Source organism: Xenopus laevis, chromosome 9_10S (assembly GCF_017654675.1).
Source record: "Xenopus laevis strain J_2021 chromosome 9_10S, Xenopus_laevis_v10.1, whole genome shotgun sequence".
In the NCBI taxonomy this organism is placed as follows: domain Eukaryota; kingdom Metazoa; phylum Chordata; class Amphibia; order Anura; family Pipidae; genus Xenopus; species Xenopus laevis.
The window spans coordinates 69,840,718-69,857,672 of NC_054388.1; the positions used below are offsets into that span (position 1 = coordinate 69,840,718).

At 35.5% G+C, this 16,955-nt stretch overlaps 1 protein-coding gene across 13 annotated transcripts in view; it reads right to left on the reverse strand.

Annotated features, from left to right (window-relative positions):
- Nucleotides 1-16,955, reverse strand: part of LOC108702272 (titin) — a 197,731-nt gene that overhangs the window by 126,781 nt on the left and 53,995 nt on the right. For 8 of the 13 annotated variants that reach the window (XM_041578271.1, XM_041578273.1, XM_041578264.1 and 5 more), the window contains 16 exons: nucleotides 10,988-11,269; nucleotides 10,494-10,772; nucleotides 8,450-8,737; nucleotides 8,059-8,337; nucleotides 7,693-7,971; nucleotides 7,324-7,602; nucleotides 6,519-6,806; nucleotides 6,135-6,422; nucleotides 4,735-5,025; nucleotides 4,183-4,470; nucleotides 3,707-3,796; nucleotides 3,344-3,626; nucleotides 2,948-3,131; nucleotides 1,691-1,780; nucleotides 1,335-1,602; nucleotides 980-1,240 (listed from right to left, as the gene is read on the reverse strand). In XM_041578271.1, coding sequence (XP_041434205.1) covers nucleotides 980-1,240; nucleotides 1,335-1,602; nucleotides 1,691-1,780; nucleotides 2,948-3,131; nucleotides 3,344-3,626; nucleotides 3,707-3,796; nucleotides 4,183-4,470; nucleotides 4,735-5,025; nucleotides 6,135-6,422; nucleotides 6,519-6,806; nucleotides 7,324-7,602; nucleotides 7,693-7,971; nucleotides 8,059-8,337; nucleotides 8,450-8,737; nucleotides 10,494-10,772; nucleotides 10,988-11,269 — 4,017 coding nt within the window. Of the gene's footprint in view, nucleotides 1-979; nucleotides 1,241-1,334; nucleotides 1,603-1,690; nucleotides 1,781-2,947; nucleotides 3,132-3,343; nucleotides 3,627-3,706; nucleotides 3,797-4,182; nucleotides 4,471-4,734; nucleotides 5,026-6,134; nucleotides 6,423-6,518; nucleotides 6,807-7,323; nucleotides 7,603-7,692; nucleotides 7,972-8,058; nucleotides 8,338-8,449; nucleotides 8,738-10,493; nucleotides 10,773-10,987; nucleotides 11,270-12,098; nucleotides 12,387-12,502; nucleotides 12,791-12,903; nucleotides 13,183-13,275; nucleotides 13,555-13,652; nucleotides 13,926-14,059; nucleotides 14,348-15,032; nucleotides 15,297-16,955 lie in introns of all 13 variants that reach the window. The other 5 variants (XM_041578275.1, XM_041578266.1, XM_041578267.1 and 2 more) reach the window with 5 other exon arrangements.

Consider the following 16,955-nt stretch of genomic DNA (forward strand, 5'->3'; position numbering starts at 1 on the left):
GTGTTAATGTGCAGACCCCCATATTACCTGGAGTGTATGCCTCAGAATTTTATATTTGACAGACATATGCCTAATCTAATTTCCTCTTGTCCTGTATATTTCAGTAACCAACAAGTAGTTTAACTGATCTAGTGTAATGTGAATGGTGACATATAATGGCTCATTGGATGATATGAGTAAGCCTGCTAATATCTTATTGTAATGGAAGCACTAAGATTAGGTTGAAGAAACAACCCTGTGATTCCATTAGGTAACTTTTGATGATGTGACCTGTTGTTCAAGGCATAAGTATATGAGTATCACCTATTTATTGTCTGGGTGACTAGGTACTTTGGTGAAATATAAATACATAGAATCTTAGAGGTTTCTTTTGTGAATAATAGTTGCTTAAAAAGACCAGGTTGGGGTTTGGGCCAAGGATATGAGCTCTCAGGATTGGTGACAAGGGGCACTGGCAAGGCTTAGCAGACTTGGTACTGATGATAAAGATGAATAGTAGAATAGGTTGTACCATTTCTAAATTATAGTATATCAATCTTACTTACAAAACTAAATTCAAACTTACTTTTAGTATACGAGAAATGAGGAGAGCACTCAATAAGCATATAATAAAATGTGTACTGGTGGTCGGCATTGAATAAAGTAACCACAGCATTTATGCTTATTGAGTGCTCTCCTCATTTCTCGTATACTAAAAGCATAAATATCAGGAAAGTGGTGACCTGTAAGAGGAAAGTTGCACTAGTATCCTGCACTGAACAGGCAGAGCGTTTTTGGACATCTTCAGTATTATTCAAACTTACTTTGTTGTATTCATCCACTTTGTTGTATTACCGAGGGTAGAAAATTATCACCTTGCCCCAAAAAACAATATAGAAATCTAAACCTGTCAAGTAGTAGTGGCTTTTGGATTGTGACATGGTTCTGCATTTATTTTCAATTTTATACTGTCCTATTACAGATTATTCTGTACACAAACCTTCAATGATCAGCTCTGCAGTTGTTTCCAGGTTTTCATACTTGCAGGTGTACCGACCCTGATCCTCTGCCCTTACATCCTGAATGATAAGCTTGTGCACTGTTTCATTGACTTCTGTTGTGTATCGTCCTACTGGTTCAATGTATTTTCCATTTTTGTACCACTTTGATTTTACATTTGGAATAGAAAACTCACAGACCAGGGTACTGCTGTGTCCTTCTTTGACTGCATTGTCCTTTAGATGCTTTATAACTGCAGGTTCTATAAGGAAACAAATAAAGAGTAGATTTTAAACATAAAGAAAAGGTTAAATACATTTTGTTAAAAAAATGGAAATCTGAAATTAAGTATGTACCGATTACTGTTAACTTGGCACTAGAGATGTGGGGTCCACACACAACTCTATAGTTGCCTTGATCTTGAGGTTGACAGTTCTTTATTTTGAGAATATGGAGTTCACCCTGTATACTGATGTCATATTTTTCATTAGATTCCAATTTTTCAGTTCCCTTGTACCAGGAAAGCTTTATTTCAGGATAGTTGATCTTGATTTCACATTCAAAGACAGCTACTTTCTTTGTCTCCACAGTTTGGTCTTCAGTGTCTTTGATCAAGGTTATAGGCTAAAAAATAAGCCACAACATTAAAAAATAAATTACTTATATAATTTAACATAAGAATAGCTATAGGCAAAATTAAATGGATTCTTACATCAGATTGTGTTAATCTTTGTTGAATGAATGACACAAGTTCATTAAATTCTTGCTCTTCAGCACGTGATTTTTCCTCAGATTCAATTTCCTAAAAAGAAAGAATTTATTAAAAACAAGTAAATTAAAAAAAGCTGAGTTTTTATCATTCATACTAAGTTAGTTCAAAAGAAATATTTAATTACATGGTGATGTTGGCTTGTTTTTTATTCTTATGGTTTTTGCTATTATGTTTAGAAAGTAAAGATCCTGAAACACCGTAATGGTTAATAATAATGGAAAATATTTGATTATATACAAATGGAGCATAAAAGGAGATTAAATAAGGCAAAGAAAGTAAAATATGCATCTTTAAAAAACCGATCTTGCTGTTTACACTGAAAGGAGCTCAAAAGTATGCCTCAGTACTGCTGTGCTTCAACTAGAAGTTATTGGGCCTCACCTCAAACCATTTAGGGCAACCCTTATCATTATTAATATGATATTTTTCATAATCTTATATATACTGTTTATTAGACCATGCGACTGGGCCCCCTATACCCATGGGCCCTCAACCAGTCACAGAGTCTGCTTCCTCTGTCTGCTTCAGGGTGATATGTACCTGTGTGCATGTGAAAGAAAAGAGGTAGGTTTCACTGCAGGTTACACTGTAGAAACTTCGAATGGAAATTGGGAAGGAATTGAGGGTTGAGTCATATATTTTTAAAGATTCATCTTCCTTTACAGAATAAGCTGTGCGATAGCTTTAACCAAATACTGTATTGTATTTACAGCAACATGTTTCAGTTCTTTGCACACCGAGATCAGAAGAAAGTGGTCATCTATGATCCATGTCTGCAGTACTTTTTGGGAACGTGTCCCTATGTATTTTTTTTTTATCATACAAGTAATGTGATGTATGCATGAATGCAGACCAAAAAAGCATCATCATTTTATACAGTTTTAGGACTCTAAAGCTTCTTCTCTTCAACAGTAGAGAAGAATCTTGCATTCCAGTATGTACAGATGCTCACACGGCGCACTATAGAACTACTAGTCACAGCATTTGTTCAAGAAAGTAAGTGATGGTGAGCTATGTAAAAGGAATGCCATTGTTTAACATTTTGTGTCATCTGAACTGAATGTCTAGATTATGTTTGTCTTCTGTGGCTCAAAGCCATGATAAGTATAAAGTAACATGATTTGTTCTTTACATTTAGGTTATATTGTTACATTAACCATTAATATCAATATGGTTTCACTCCAGAATAATATATACCATTCTATGGCTCTCCTCTTCTCTGCTGGCCTTAAGCAGTTCAAAGGCTTGTAGAAGGCCACGGAAATCTGTAATACCATACATGCGGGCATATTTCTCATATTCCTTTGGATCAACATCTTTTAGAAGTTCGATTATATCAATAGGCTTCTCTTCTTCTTCTTGCTTCTTTTTGTTTGGTGTCCTAAAATGATAATTTAGTGTCAGAAGTTTAAACCCAGCAACCCACAGATGCCTGCCAGGATCTGCAAAACAAATTATCTCGAAATTGTTCAGGTGTGGCACATAAATAGAAACCACATTATGTCATTATGCTATTAAATACAATCTTGAAAGAATTTGCTTTAATGCAAGAAACCTAATTTCTCAGTAGCAGCAATTAATTATCTTACTTACTTCTTTAGTTTTGCTCTGAGATCACCATCAAATGCTTCTTGTTTCTTTTCTTCGACTTCCAAGTTGGTGTTGCACTCAATTTCACCATGTTTGTTAACAGCTACACATCTATACTGCCCTGAATCTGTTTTAGTTATATCTTTAATTTCCAGCTTAGCTTCATCTCCTTTCTGTTGAACAACAATACGTCCACCATGGTTGATTTGCCTCCATTTTCCTTTCATCCATTTCACATTGGGAATTGGATCACCTCCAACTTTGGCAATGAATGTTGCTGTACCCTCTGAATTGAAATAAGGACATTTTAATGTAAAACAACTCAAGAGCAAGTTAATATGTTTTAGAATGAGGAAAGGTGCTTACTTTCTACTACTTTAACACTAGAAGGTTCAGAAACAAAGAAGAGCTTTCCCTCAACTGGAGCCTTCTTCACTGGTGCAGGGGCTGCTTTTTCTAAAAAACAGAAAAAAATGTTATAATTTAGTATAATTTAGTTTACATAAAATTTCTAAGTCCTTGTTAATGTTATTGTTTTAAATTAAATCAAGCAGTAGATTTTCTACCTACATGGATTTTCATTGAACCTTCTAATTGACTGCTGGTGTTCCCTACATTAAATGGCCACTACTTACTATCCTTCATATACCGCAATTTATATATAACTGTATGTTAATCAACTACATTTACATTATCTTGTGTAGTAAGCCATATCCTGAGATTTAACTGCATTTTCTAGTGTTACTACTCTCTACAGTACAACTTAGTTATTTCTTTACTAGAAAAATGGTTACAAAGGAATTGTTACAAACATTGGGTTCCCACATGATATGTTTAAATACCTTTGATTGTTACTTTTGCTGTACAAGATTCATTTCCAGCAGAATTAGTTGCTTTACATAAATAGTCTCCGGAATCTGTCTTTGAAACAGCTTTGAGTTCTAATGTTGCTGTCCCTCTGATGAAAGTCACATTACATGTGTTGGAAGATTTGATTTCTCGACCCGCTTTTAGCCATTGAATCCTGATTGGTTGTGATCCCTCCACATGACAGCTAAGCTGTAAGCCTTCCCCTTCAGATACTGTTACTGGGGCTAGTGGTTTATCAAACACTGGGGGCTTTTTAGGTTCTATAAAGATGAAAAATAACACAATTGCATTAATAAATCATGTACTTAAATAAACCTTTTGAGGAATTGGCCTCAGAGAATAGGGAAAATAACTGTTAAATATTATTGATAAAAGATGAAGTAAAAACGGAAAGTGCAATTAGGGACATATTATTCGACTAATCCTATGGAAGACAAAAACTATATCAGTAATGGTTTGGAGAAAAGAATTTTGTAGGTTCTCCAAGCTAATAAAATGTCTTATTTTATGTGCAACTAACTAACCTTTGATAAGTACTGAAGAGGTACACAAAACACTGCCTGCATCATTAGACACTTTGCAGGTGTACAATCCAGCATTTGACTGGGTAGACTTTTTAACATGAAGAAGAACAACATTGTTTTTGAATGTGACTTCATTATTTGGAGAAGGTTGAAATTCGTGATTGTTCAGAAGCCAGGCAACAGTCAGTGGCTGAGACCCAGCTACACGTCCTTCAAGCTTAAAGGAATTCCCTTCAGTTTCTTCAATGGTTTCAGACAACTTCTTTGTAAAAGATGGTGGAACTTTTCGTTCTGCAAAAGACATATATGCATATAAATAAGCAGTTGTTTTTTGGGGGAAAATACAACAAGTGGAATTTGTGGATATACACAAATTACTTTACCCAATAAATGTGGAAGCAAACAATCTTCCTTGTTTAAGTCGTTGTCATTGCTATGTACCATGACAATATAGATCATATATAGTCATTATAAAAATGCAAACTTAAAATTCAACTTGAGCTATTTGATTTGATGCATTAATGACTTTGAACACCCCTTTGAAGCTGGGGGTCTATTTTGATACCACCAAGATTCTTGTCGGGAACCTTCATCCAGCCAAATACTGTGTTAAGCATGATGTATAGGGAATTCACTAAACGGGTTAGTTTTACTTTAAAAATGTTTGAGCCCTCTAGTAGAAATAAAGAAATTGTTCAACAATTTAAGAATATTTACCAAATATAGTCTGCATGGTATGCGGCTAGAAATAAAGCATCACTAGAAAAATTCTCATAGCATTTTGAAGTATCCCAATAGCTTTAAGAAGGCATTGGATGACTTTTTAGCAAGGGAGGGAATACATAGATACGAAAGATAGCTCATAGTACAAGCTGTTCCGGGCACTACTGCCATCTTCAAGTCAGGAAGGATTTTTTCCCCTCTGAGGCAAACTGGAGAGGCTTCCAATGGTTTTGCCTTCCTCTGGATCATCTAGCAGTTAGGCAGATTATATATAGACTTAAAAGGTTAAACTTGATGGATGTGTGTCTTTTTTAAACGATACTATGTATTAAATGAGATTTGCATAGTAGGAGACCTTGGGGGTTGATATGTGATATGTTTATTGCAGAGTTCAAGGGAAAGAGGTATAGAATAGTCAGGTCATGTGGTAAATTCCACTGTGCATAGAAGTATCATATATTATTGCATTACTTGTGGCTGGTATTATTATAAAAGGAATATGTGATAGAATGAATAATTATATATGAATACTTATGCAACCAAAATATTTTCAAATATTACAGAAAATTTATTTATAATAATTATTTGATTATGAAGAGCCTCTGCTAAAAATGTATACAGTATGTATAGAAAAAAACTAAAATAATGATCTTTACTGATCTTAGTATTAGCAGTACCTTGTACACTAAGTTTAGTTATGCAAGAATCTTTTCCAACATCATTAGTGGCTGAGCAGGTGTACTGCCCAGAATCTCCTTTATCGGCCTTCAGAATTGTCAGTTGTGTTGTGTTTTCAAGTTGTGTAATCTTGTAGTTTCCTTCAGTTTTGATCTCTTTATTATCCTTTGTCCAGGTGAACATTATGGGCTGTGTTCCAGTAACATGACACTCAAACTTCACAGGGTCCCCTACAGGAACATCCACTGGTGATGGTTTCACATCAAAAAATGGAGGATTCTTGGCCTCTAAAAGTTTACACAGATTATAAGAAAGGTAGTTTAGGTTGAATGCAAACTACCCAATATATGTTACACGATTTTAAAAATAGATAACAGACAAACCTGTAAGAAGGAGTTTGGCATTAGAAGTGGCAGTTCCAACAAAATTGGAAGCTGTACAAGAATACTGGCCAGCATGGTGTCTGTCAGTTTGTAAGATCTGAAGAGTAGCTGTATTATCTACACAAGAAGTATGAGTATTATAGTCATCTCTTATAAGAGCACCATCCTTATACCAAGAAACCTCAATTGGCTCTGAACCAACTATTTGACATTCAAATAAGATCGGTAAGCCAACTGTTTCCTGAATGTCCTTCACTTTTCTTGAAAATGAAGGTGGAACTTTACGTTCTGTAAAAAGACAAGCATGGTGCTGTAAAGATAGTTGAAAGTTTCCCATATACTGAATAAGTTGACAAAGATTGCATGTAGCCATAAGAATGATATAAGAAGCATAAGATAGCATCATATAAGAAGCATATGATTTTAAATTGCACACAGATATTACTTATCTGAACATGTTATTTCCACATATAACAAATGTTATCTTATACTAGGGATGCACCGAATCCAGGATTCGGTTCGGGATTTGGCCAGGATTCTGCCTTTTTCAGCAGGATTCGGATTCGGCCGAATCCTTCTGCCCAGCCGAACCGAATTTGCATATGGTGTGACTTTTTGTCAGAAAACAAGGAAGTAAAAAATGTTTTCCCCTTCCCACACCCAATTTGCATATTCAAATTAGGGTTCGAATCCGGCCGAATCTTTCACGAAGGATTCGGGGGTTTGGCAGAAACCAAAATAGTGGATTTGGTGCATCCCTATCTTATACAGGTAAAACAATCATATTACAAACACTTATTTTTACCTTTTACAGTAAGAGATGTTGAAGAAGAAGCTTCACCAACAAGATTTTCAACTTTGCATATATATTCACCAGAATCGTTGACATCAACTTGGTCAAAAACAAGTCTGGCAATGTTATTTTTAAAGAGTATTTTTTGAGTATCAGTTGGCCTTAATTTTGTGTCACCTTTGTACCAGGATACTTTTATTTCTGGAGTGCCTTGAATTTGACACTGCAGTGAGGCAGAATCACCAGCTGTAACCTCAAAAGGTTTCAAGGGTGCAATGAAATATGGGGGTTCTAAAATAAAATACAGACCTAATTATTGGCAAAGGAAGCATGGCATATTAAGTTAAATGAGCTACTCAAGATAAGAATGGTTGTACATACCTAATACTGAAACAGCAGCTTGGCAGGTATCATGACCAATGGCATTTTTGACAGAGCAAGTGTATTCCCCATCATCATCATTTGAGCTGCTTGAGAACTCCAGAATACAAGACTTTTCAGTGGTTGTAATGTTGCATCGCTCAGACTGATTGATGTCTACATTATTCTTCTGCCAGGTGACAGAGATTGGAGGGGTTCCAGTGTATGTGCATTCAAGCACAATTGGCTTCCCTGCGTCAGTCTGGTAATTATCCAGTTTCTTTACAAATGTAGCAGGTTCTAAAGAACATAATTAATGGAATTACACATTTAAATGTAGATCATTTAATTTCATGCATAGTTTATAGAAACAAACTATAGACCAACCTTGCACAAAGAGTCGTGTTGTACATGAATCCTTGCCAGCATCATTACTTATATGGCAAGAATAATTACCACTCTGGGAAGTACTGACACTATAGAGTTCCAAAACTGCCAACGAGTCTGTCAATGTGATGTTGCAATCTCTCCCTTGTGTAATTTCAGCACCTTCTTTATACCAAGCAACCTTAAATGGAGGAGTTCCACGTATCACAGCAGCAAATGTTACTGTGGCTCCAGGAAGAACTTCAACAGGCTCTGGTTTCTCCAAAAAGGAAGGAGGCTCTAAATATTTAGAAAATAAATGATTATAATCAATACAATTTATTGATGTATTAGCTATACAAAACAAGAGATATGTGAGCTAAATAAGGGTATTGTATGCATTTTTACAAACCTTTCACAGACAAAACTGCACTGCATTCATCAGACCCAGCAATGTTGTTTGCATTGCAAGAATATTTTCCAGAATCTGCTGTTGTTAGCTCGCTTATTGTCAAAGTGCAGGTGTTATCTGTCAGGGTAGTCTGGTATTTACCACCACTGACAATTTCAATGCCATTGAAAGACCAAGAAACAAGAATTGGCGGTGATCCAGATACTTTGCATTCCATAGAGGTAGTTGATCCAAGTAAACCATAGGTTTCCTTTAATTTCCTTGTAAAAAAAGGAGAAATGATCCGATCTGTAAAACAGGAGAAACAAACAATAAACAAAACAGGCAATGGAAGAAATTATTTCCTATTTAGCCACTATATTAAAGCTGTTGACATTTGAATAAGGAAATCACACATCTTTTTGTACTACACATTATGTACCATTCATAAATCATAACTCAAAGCCAAAGTCTTATCTATGCAAGTAGTTTCCAAGTTTTTGGAAAGCCTGTAGCCAGATGTTGTGTACTAATTAATTGAGGTGATTAGAGTTATCATAGGTAATTATGCCATTAGGAGGAGGATCTAATCACATCTGATATATATTGCACACCAGTCAAATACATATCATATGGGCATCTGACTTATTTAAATAACCAGTTGGAGAGATTTTTGAGCATATGTAAGTAAGCATGTGCACAGAGGGACTATATATATATATATATATATATATATATATATATATATATATATATATATATATATATATATATATATATATATATATGCTTATTTTATGCTTAAAATTATATGAATTTATTACCTGACTGGGCATCTGGCTTCTACTTAATCTTCAAAAATGATTGTTGTATGCTAAGCCTTGGGTAGTGGGATTGAGAACTGTATTGTGTTTAACCCATGGGCTCCACCTAAGCCCACCAGTAAAGCAAAATATATATATAATATAGTGATATCCTATTGAGTTATACTATAGCTGTTAGTTAAATAAAAAAAATGAAAAAGCCTATTTAATGTCTAGATAGGCATTTAATCAACAGCCGTGTTTTGGCACCATATGCTATATCACTCTAGTGTATGTCTTTTTGGTTAAAATGTAAATTGTGAGTTTAGGGTGATGTACCTGGACTCTATCTACTATGGTCACACCAACTTCATAACTCCAACATAAACACAAGTTTGTATTTATGTGTCCATTTATGTATTCGTATCATCATCATTATTATACCCTTGTTCTGCAAACTGAACAAGACAGTGGCAGAAAAAGTAGGTGCATGGCCCCCCACAGAGTCTGCTTCTTCTATAACAATGCCACTGGCACAAGGTACAGGGGCTATATAGGGATGGAGGGTGTATGACTACCTGCCTCCCCCGCACACCCCTTTGAATCTAGTATGGTCTAATGCAGGCTGTACTAGATTCATCAAGTCTACAGGTCTCAGAGCACAGGGGCTTGCGACTATTCGTGCAATGTCCCACACAGTGGGCAAGATGCAATAAATTGGCCAACTGGTTTCCTTTTTTTTTTGCACTTTGCATACTGTATGAGCCTTTATGAATGCACTCTATATACTGTCTATAAATTGGATGCATTGCCAATGTTTTACACAAAGAAATCAATCATATTATACCACAGTTTGCCTACAAGTCATAAAAACCTTGGTGCTATACATTGTCATACTGTTTATAATGGTAGCCAGTTTTACTTGCTTGGCTTGGAAAAGCCAAGACATTTCATTTAAAAAAAAAGGGTGCTGGTCACCCAATATAATATACAGGTACTATACTTTTATCCATACATTGAGAGGTACAAGGTACAAAACAGCTGACAGACAAAGCACTTTCAATCTCTTTTAGCTTGTGGTATCATTGTTAGAGATCCTCTTTTTTAAACTCATAACATTGTTAGGTTTAGATGCACAATAATTTTGAAGGTGGAAAAATAGGTATTAATGTTGATGGATGGCTATATAATTAGTCAAAGAACAGCATTTGTAGCTATTATTTGAAGAAAAAAGTACAACAATAACTGGTTTAGACACCAACCTGATACTTCAACTGTAGCAGTGCAGCTGCTGTTGCCAACATTATTCTTCACATCAAATACATATTGACCACTGTCATCTGTTCCAGTAGAAAGGATTTTGAGAGATGAAACTTTGCCAAAGAAGCAAATTTTGTATTTATCATCATTTGTTAGCTCTGTTCCATCTTTAAACCAGGTGCAGGTAAGTTCAGGAGTCCCACCTACTGTGCACTCCAATGTACAAGTGTCCCCTGCTGTAACTTTAGTTGGTAGGGGCTTTTCAACAATCACTGCAGGTTCTGTAACATAAAATAAATTTAAGTATATTTAAATCTAAAAAAAACCTACTAGGCTTCTGTAAAGAAACTTTTTAAATCTGCATCAAACACTGTAGTTTGACACAAAATTTTATCCTGCCAAACTAAATTAGCAAAATTCTTGCTCTAAAAAACTGCTTTTGGTTCTGTCTAGTAAAACAGTATGTTGAAGCCAATCATCAAAATTAGTTCCTCACCTAAAACAGCTAAACTGGCAAAGCATTCCTGGGATCCAGCATCATTCTTCACTTGACAGGTGTATTTTCCTGAATTTTCTGGCTTGCTGTTTAAAAACTGAAGTGTTGTAACATTGTCCACAAAAGAAAGACTGATATTATCACTTTCTCTTACAACTTCTTCCTTATCTTTCAACCATGTTATTGTAATTGGCTGAGTTCCTTCAACAATGGCTTGCAGTTCTGCTGGCTCTCCAACAACGGCAGTGGCATTATCCAGTTTCTTCACAAATCTTGGAGGTTCTATAAAGAAAACAATAAAATGAAAACTTAGCTGTTAAATAAACAGCATAACCCATAACATTACTTTTTTGCGTTTTTTATAGATAAGAGCAGGGGTCCCCAACCTTTTTTGCCCATGAGTCATATTCAATTGTAAAAAGAGTTGGGGAGCAACACGGCCATGGAAAATGTTCCTGGAGGTGCCAAATAAGGGCTGTCATTGGCTATTTGGTAGCTCCATGTGCACTGGCAGTCTAAAGGAGATTTTATTCAGCAGTACACCTGGTTTTTATGCAACCAAAACTTACCTCAAAGCCAGCCTTAAAAATTAAGCACATGCTTTGAGTCAACAGATAAGGGGCTGGTGAGCAAAATGTTGCTCGCAACCCACTGGCTGGGGATCACTGGAAGAGTACAACAGAAGATTTGAATGTGTTATTGTGTTACAAAGTATCCACTGTGTTTCCTAGCACCAGACTCATATGCAAAGGCATTGTTGTAATCTAGATCACCCTTAGTTTTACTATTTAGCAATTTTGAAAATAACAGCTTTAGCTAGTTTTAGATATTAGATGTTACAAAAAACTAAGTTACATACATTGTTTAATGGCTTAGCTATCATGATTGGCTCGAAGGACTTTTATCCTATATTAATAATTAATGGAAATACTGTTATAATTAGCTTTTTATTTTGATGTATAAACCATACAGCAATCTAATGGAAAGAAAAAACAAGAAAGATGTATTTCCCCAAGAAAAATCAGCAAGAATGTTAAAGGCCCAGTTTCCATGAAGATATAGCATTTTGTGATGTAAATATTGTACAGTTATAGTGCTTTCTATGCTGTACCTTGAACTCCAAGAGATGCTGAGCAAGAATCTTTTCCAACATCATTGCTAACATAACAAGTGTAAACACCAGAATCAACTTTGCTGACTTTTAGAATCTTCAAGTGAGCATGGTTTTCTGTAAAGCTAATTTTGTAGTTGCCACCAGAGCGTATTTCTCTGTGGTCTTTGGCCCATGTAACTTTGAACGGCTGTGTGCCAATAACATGACACTCAAAATTAGCAGCTTCACCAACTGGAACATTGGTAGATTCCAGTTTGATATCCAAAAGTGGTGGTGATTTGGGTTCTGTAAGTAAAAAATTAAGCGTATAATATGGTATTTCTGGATTAATCATGTATGATTGTGTTACATTAAAATTTTGTAATATGAATCTGCAACACATTTCTCAAAATTACACAAACCTGTAAGAATAAGTTTGCCACTTGAAGATGCAGTACCAATGGGATTTGATGCCGTGCAAGAATACTGACCAGCATGGTCAACCTTAGTACTCATAATTTGAAGTGTTGCTACATTGTCTATATAAGATGTTTGGACATTATTGTCATCTCTCAAAAGAACACCATCTTTATACCAAGACACTTCAATCGATTCAGAACCATTTATACGGCAGTCAAAAGTGACAGGCAGCCCAATAGTTTCCTGAATATCCTTTACTTTTCTTGAAAATGAAGGTGCAACTTTACGCTCTGCAAAAAATAAGGTTGTTTTAAAAGAAACCATATTGTATGGTTAACAAACATTTAAACTAAAGAAAAACTGTCAGTTAATGAGTTCAAGTGGTAAAAAAAGAAATTGTCACCTTGTACATTCAAGAGAGCATTGGAAGATGTAGAGCCAACCATGTTTTCAGCTTTGCAAATATACTCGCCACTATCATTTTTATCCACTTTGCTGAATACTAAAGTAGCCACATTGTTTTTTAAGTACATTTTGTAAGCTGGAGTTGGCCTCAGCTTTGTGTCTCCCTTATACCAAGAAGCCTTTATTTCTGGAGTACCACCAATTTGGCATTGTAAAGATGTGGATTCTCCAACTGTGACCTCCACTGGTTCCAATGGGGCAATGAAATAAGGTGGTTCTAAGGAACACATGAATGAGGATAAATACCTTAATAAAAAAAAGATACGAGTACATGTGTTTATGAATCAATAGGTGCCAAATAGGTACAGACCTAGTACTGACAGTAATGCACTGCATGTATCATGACCAGCCTCATTTTCCACGTGACAAGTATATTCTCCATCATCTTCTTGTGCAGCACTAAATATTTCTAGTATGCTAGAGTTTTCCATTGTGGTAATGCTACACCTTTTAGACTGGCTTAAATCTCTCCCATTCTTTCTCCATTTAACTATGATAGTGGGGGACCCAGTATATGTACATTCCAAAGTTAAGGGCTTTCCTGACTCTACATTGGAGTCATTAATTTGTTTCACAAAAGTTGCTGGTGCTATTAAGAATAAGAAAGAATACAAGAGTTAAGATTGATAATTGTAGTTAAGATGTAGTAAGGAGTACATATATGAATTCACTGACACAACAACTAACCTTTCACCAAAAGTTGTGTTGTGCATACATCTTTCCCAGCATCGTTAATTATCATGCAAGTGTATTCTCCACTTTGCATTGTATCAACATTGTATAACTCCAGTGCAGCAAAGGAATTATTTAAAGATATATTACAGTTATTTCTGGCCAGTAATTCACTGTTTTCTCGAAACACTTTTAATGGCGGAGATCCTTTCATAATGCTGGTAAAGGTCACATTTGAGCCAGGCAATACTTCCTGAGGATCAGGTTTTCTTACAAAATAAGGTGGTTCTGGGTAAAGTAACAATACAATAATTAGTATTATAAAGCACCCTCAGCTACAAGATTTGTAAAATCAAAGATTATCATGGGAAATACTAATTCATTCAAAGAATGAGTTCTCTGTCAAAGAAATGTATACTGACCTTGAACAGTCAGGGAAGCAGTGCATTCATCATCCCCTGCAACATTGGCAGCTTTACATGTGAAATTTCCAACATCTGATGACCCTAGGTCATTTATGGTTAAGGCACAGACATTATCTGTATAGGTGATTTCATGATTTTCGCTACTGACAATTTTGCTGCCATTTTGATACCAAGCTATAGAGATTGGAGGAGACCCAGATTCTTTGCATTCCAAATGAGTAGAAGATATCAACATGCTGTTGGTATCTTTCAGCTTTCTTGTGAAAGATGGTGGAATAACACGATCTGAAAATACAGCCAGATCAGATAAGAAATGGAAACCATGATACTGTGGGCATCAATTTAACAACACTGATGATTTCATCAATTGAAAAATATAATTAGAAAACTAACAGAGAACATCAACTGAAACAGTGCAGCTGCTTTCTCCAACGTCATTCATGACCTCAAATGTGTATGCCCCACTGAATCCCTTTTCAGCCAAGAGAATTTTAAGTGTTGATGTCTTATTAAAGAAACTAATTGAATACTTTTTGTCACTCTTCAGCTCCTTAGCATTTTTGTACCACTTGGTAACAAGTTCTGGTGAGCCAGCAACAGTACATTCTAAACTACAAGTATCGCCAGCAATAACTTGTGTTAGCTCTAGTTTCTCTACAATTCTTGCTGGTTCTGAAATAAAATAAAATATGGCACTTTAAACAGCACATCTAAAATAAAAAAATAGGGCAATTTTACATCTATTCTAGGGAAAAAAACAACCAGTGGTTTTCCATGAAACTACAACTCCAAGAATACCATTCTAAACTGGGAGATGTAGTTTAGGAAATCATGGAATATATCAGGTTGGCCAAAATTGTTGGTGCCAATTGACACTTACAATGCACTGTTTTTTTAATACATACAACTGTATTCACCAAACTGAACAAATAAAATACTGTATATTTAAAAAGTTATGAAATGCACTGACCTATGATAGAAAGAATTTCTGAACACTCTCTAATGCCCACTTCATTTACTGTTTGGCATGTATATTTCCCTGAACTTGATGATTCTGTGCTGGCAATTTGCAAAGCAGCTACGTTGTTAACATAAGATGTTTTTATATTTTCACTCTCTCTAACAATGTCTCCTTTGTCTTTAAGCCGAGTAACTGATATTGGCTGGGATCCTTCGGTCGTGGCCTGTAATTCTGTTGCTTCACCAATAAGACATGAGACATCACTTGGTGGCTCTATTGAAGAAAATAGGTTTTCCATGATTCATAAGAATACTTTTTATATAAAGAGTAAGTGACCTGTTATATACAGTTTCATTTATAGCTTTGCACTGATATTCACCAATATTTGAAGAATCAACACTTAGGGGGACATTTACTAAGGGTCGAATATCGAGGGTTAATAAGCCCTCCAAATCGACCCTCAAAGTAAAATCCTACGAATTTGAATATCGAATTCGAAGGATTTATCGCAAATCCTACGATCGATCTAAGGAAAATCTGTTCAATCGAACAATGAAATCCTTTGAATCAAATGATTCTAAGGATTTTAATCGATCGATCGATGGATTTTTCTTCTATCAAAAAAACCTTAGAAAACTGATGGGGAAGGTCCCCATAGGCTAACATTGTACCTCGGTAGGATTAAACTGACGAAGTATGTAGTCAAAGTATTTTTTAAAGAGACAGTACTTCGACTATCGAACGGTCAAATAGTTGAAAGATTTTTAGTTCGAATCAATGGAATCGAAGTCGAAGTCGTAGTAGCCTATTTGATGGTCGAAGTACCCAAAAAAATACTTCGAAATTCAAAGTTTTTTTACTTTGAATCCTTCACACAAGGTTAGTAAATGTGCCCCTCGGAATATGAAGTCTGGCAAGAGATTCTTCGGAGGAAACTTTATACTTCTTACTACATTGAAATTGTCTCCTATCTTTGAACCAAGCAACTTCAAATGGTGGGGTTCCCAAAAGTTCACATTCAAAGTTGACATCAGCATTAGTTATAAAGAGTCACATATGAAAAGAGAGAAATATTTTTTAATAATCCTAAAGCTCCTGTGTTAAAAGGACATTGCTGACATGGATATTTTTTATAGTACATATTTTCTATGAGAACACATCGGCCATATAAATGAAGAGCAGATGGCTTAATTACTGTATTTTAAAAGTTTTGTGAAGTGGTTTCTACTGATATGAACTAAAATGCTGAGACTCAAAATCTCAAAATGTGTTTCTGCTAGGCAATGGGAACTATTTAAAAATATGTTTTAGGGGAAACTTTAGAAAATATGAAAAAAAGAGCAGGACCAAAATATTTTAATTAAAAAATAGTACTTTGTTAGTCAAAGTTAAAGTGACCTTGTGAGTACGAAATGTGTCGGGTGGATGGAGATGCAAGTATACTTTTTTAACTTTGACTAATAAAGTACTATTTTTTAACCAAAATATTTTGGTCCTGTGGATCCATTTGAGTGCCGGACAGCCCTGCTCTTTTTTCATATTTTCTGGTTTGCCGCTCCCTAAAGCTGGGAGTCTGGGGCTCAAGCACCTGGACCACATCTACCTCTACATCTATCTTGGTGAGCTATCTACATTATATTCTGGGACACCTTGGGGCAAATTTACTTAAGGTCGAATATCGAGGGTTAATTAACCCTCCATATGCGACTGTCGAAGTTAAATAATTCGACTTCGAATATCGAAGTCGAAGGATTTAGCGCTAATCGTTCGATCGAATGAAAAATCGTTTGATTCGAAGGATTTTAATCCATTGAACAAACGAAAAGCTACCAAAGCCTATGGGGACCTTCTCCATAGGCTAACATTGACTTCGGTAGCTTTTAGGTGGCGAACTATGGGGTCGAAGTTTTTTCTTAAAGAGACAGTACTTCG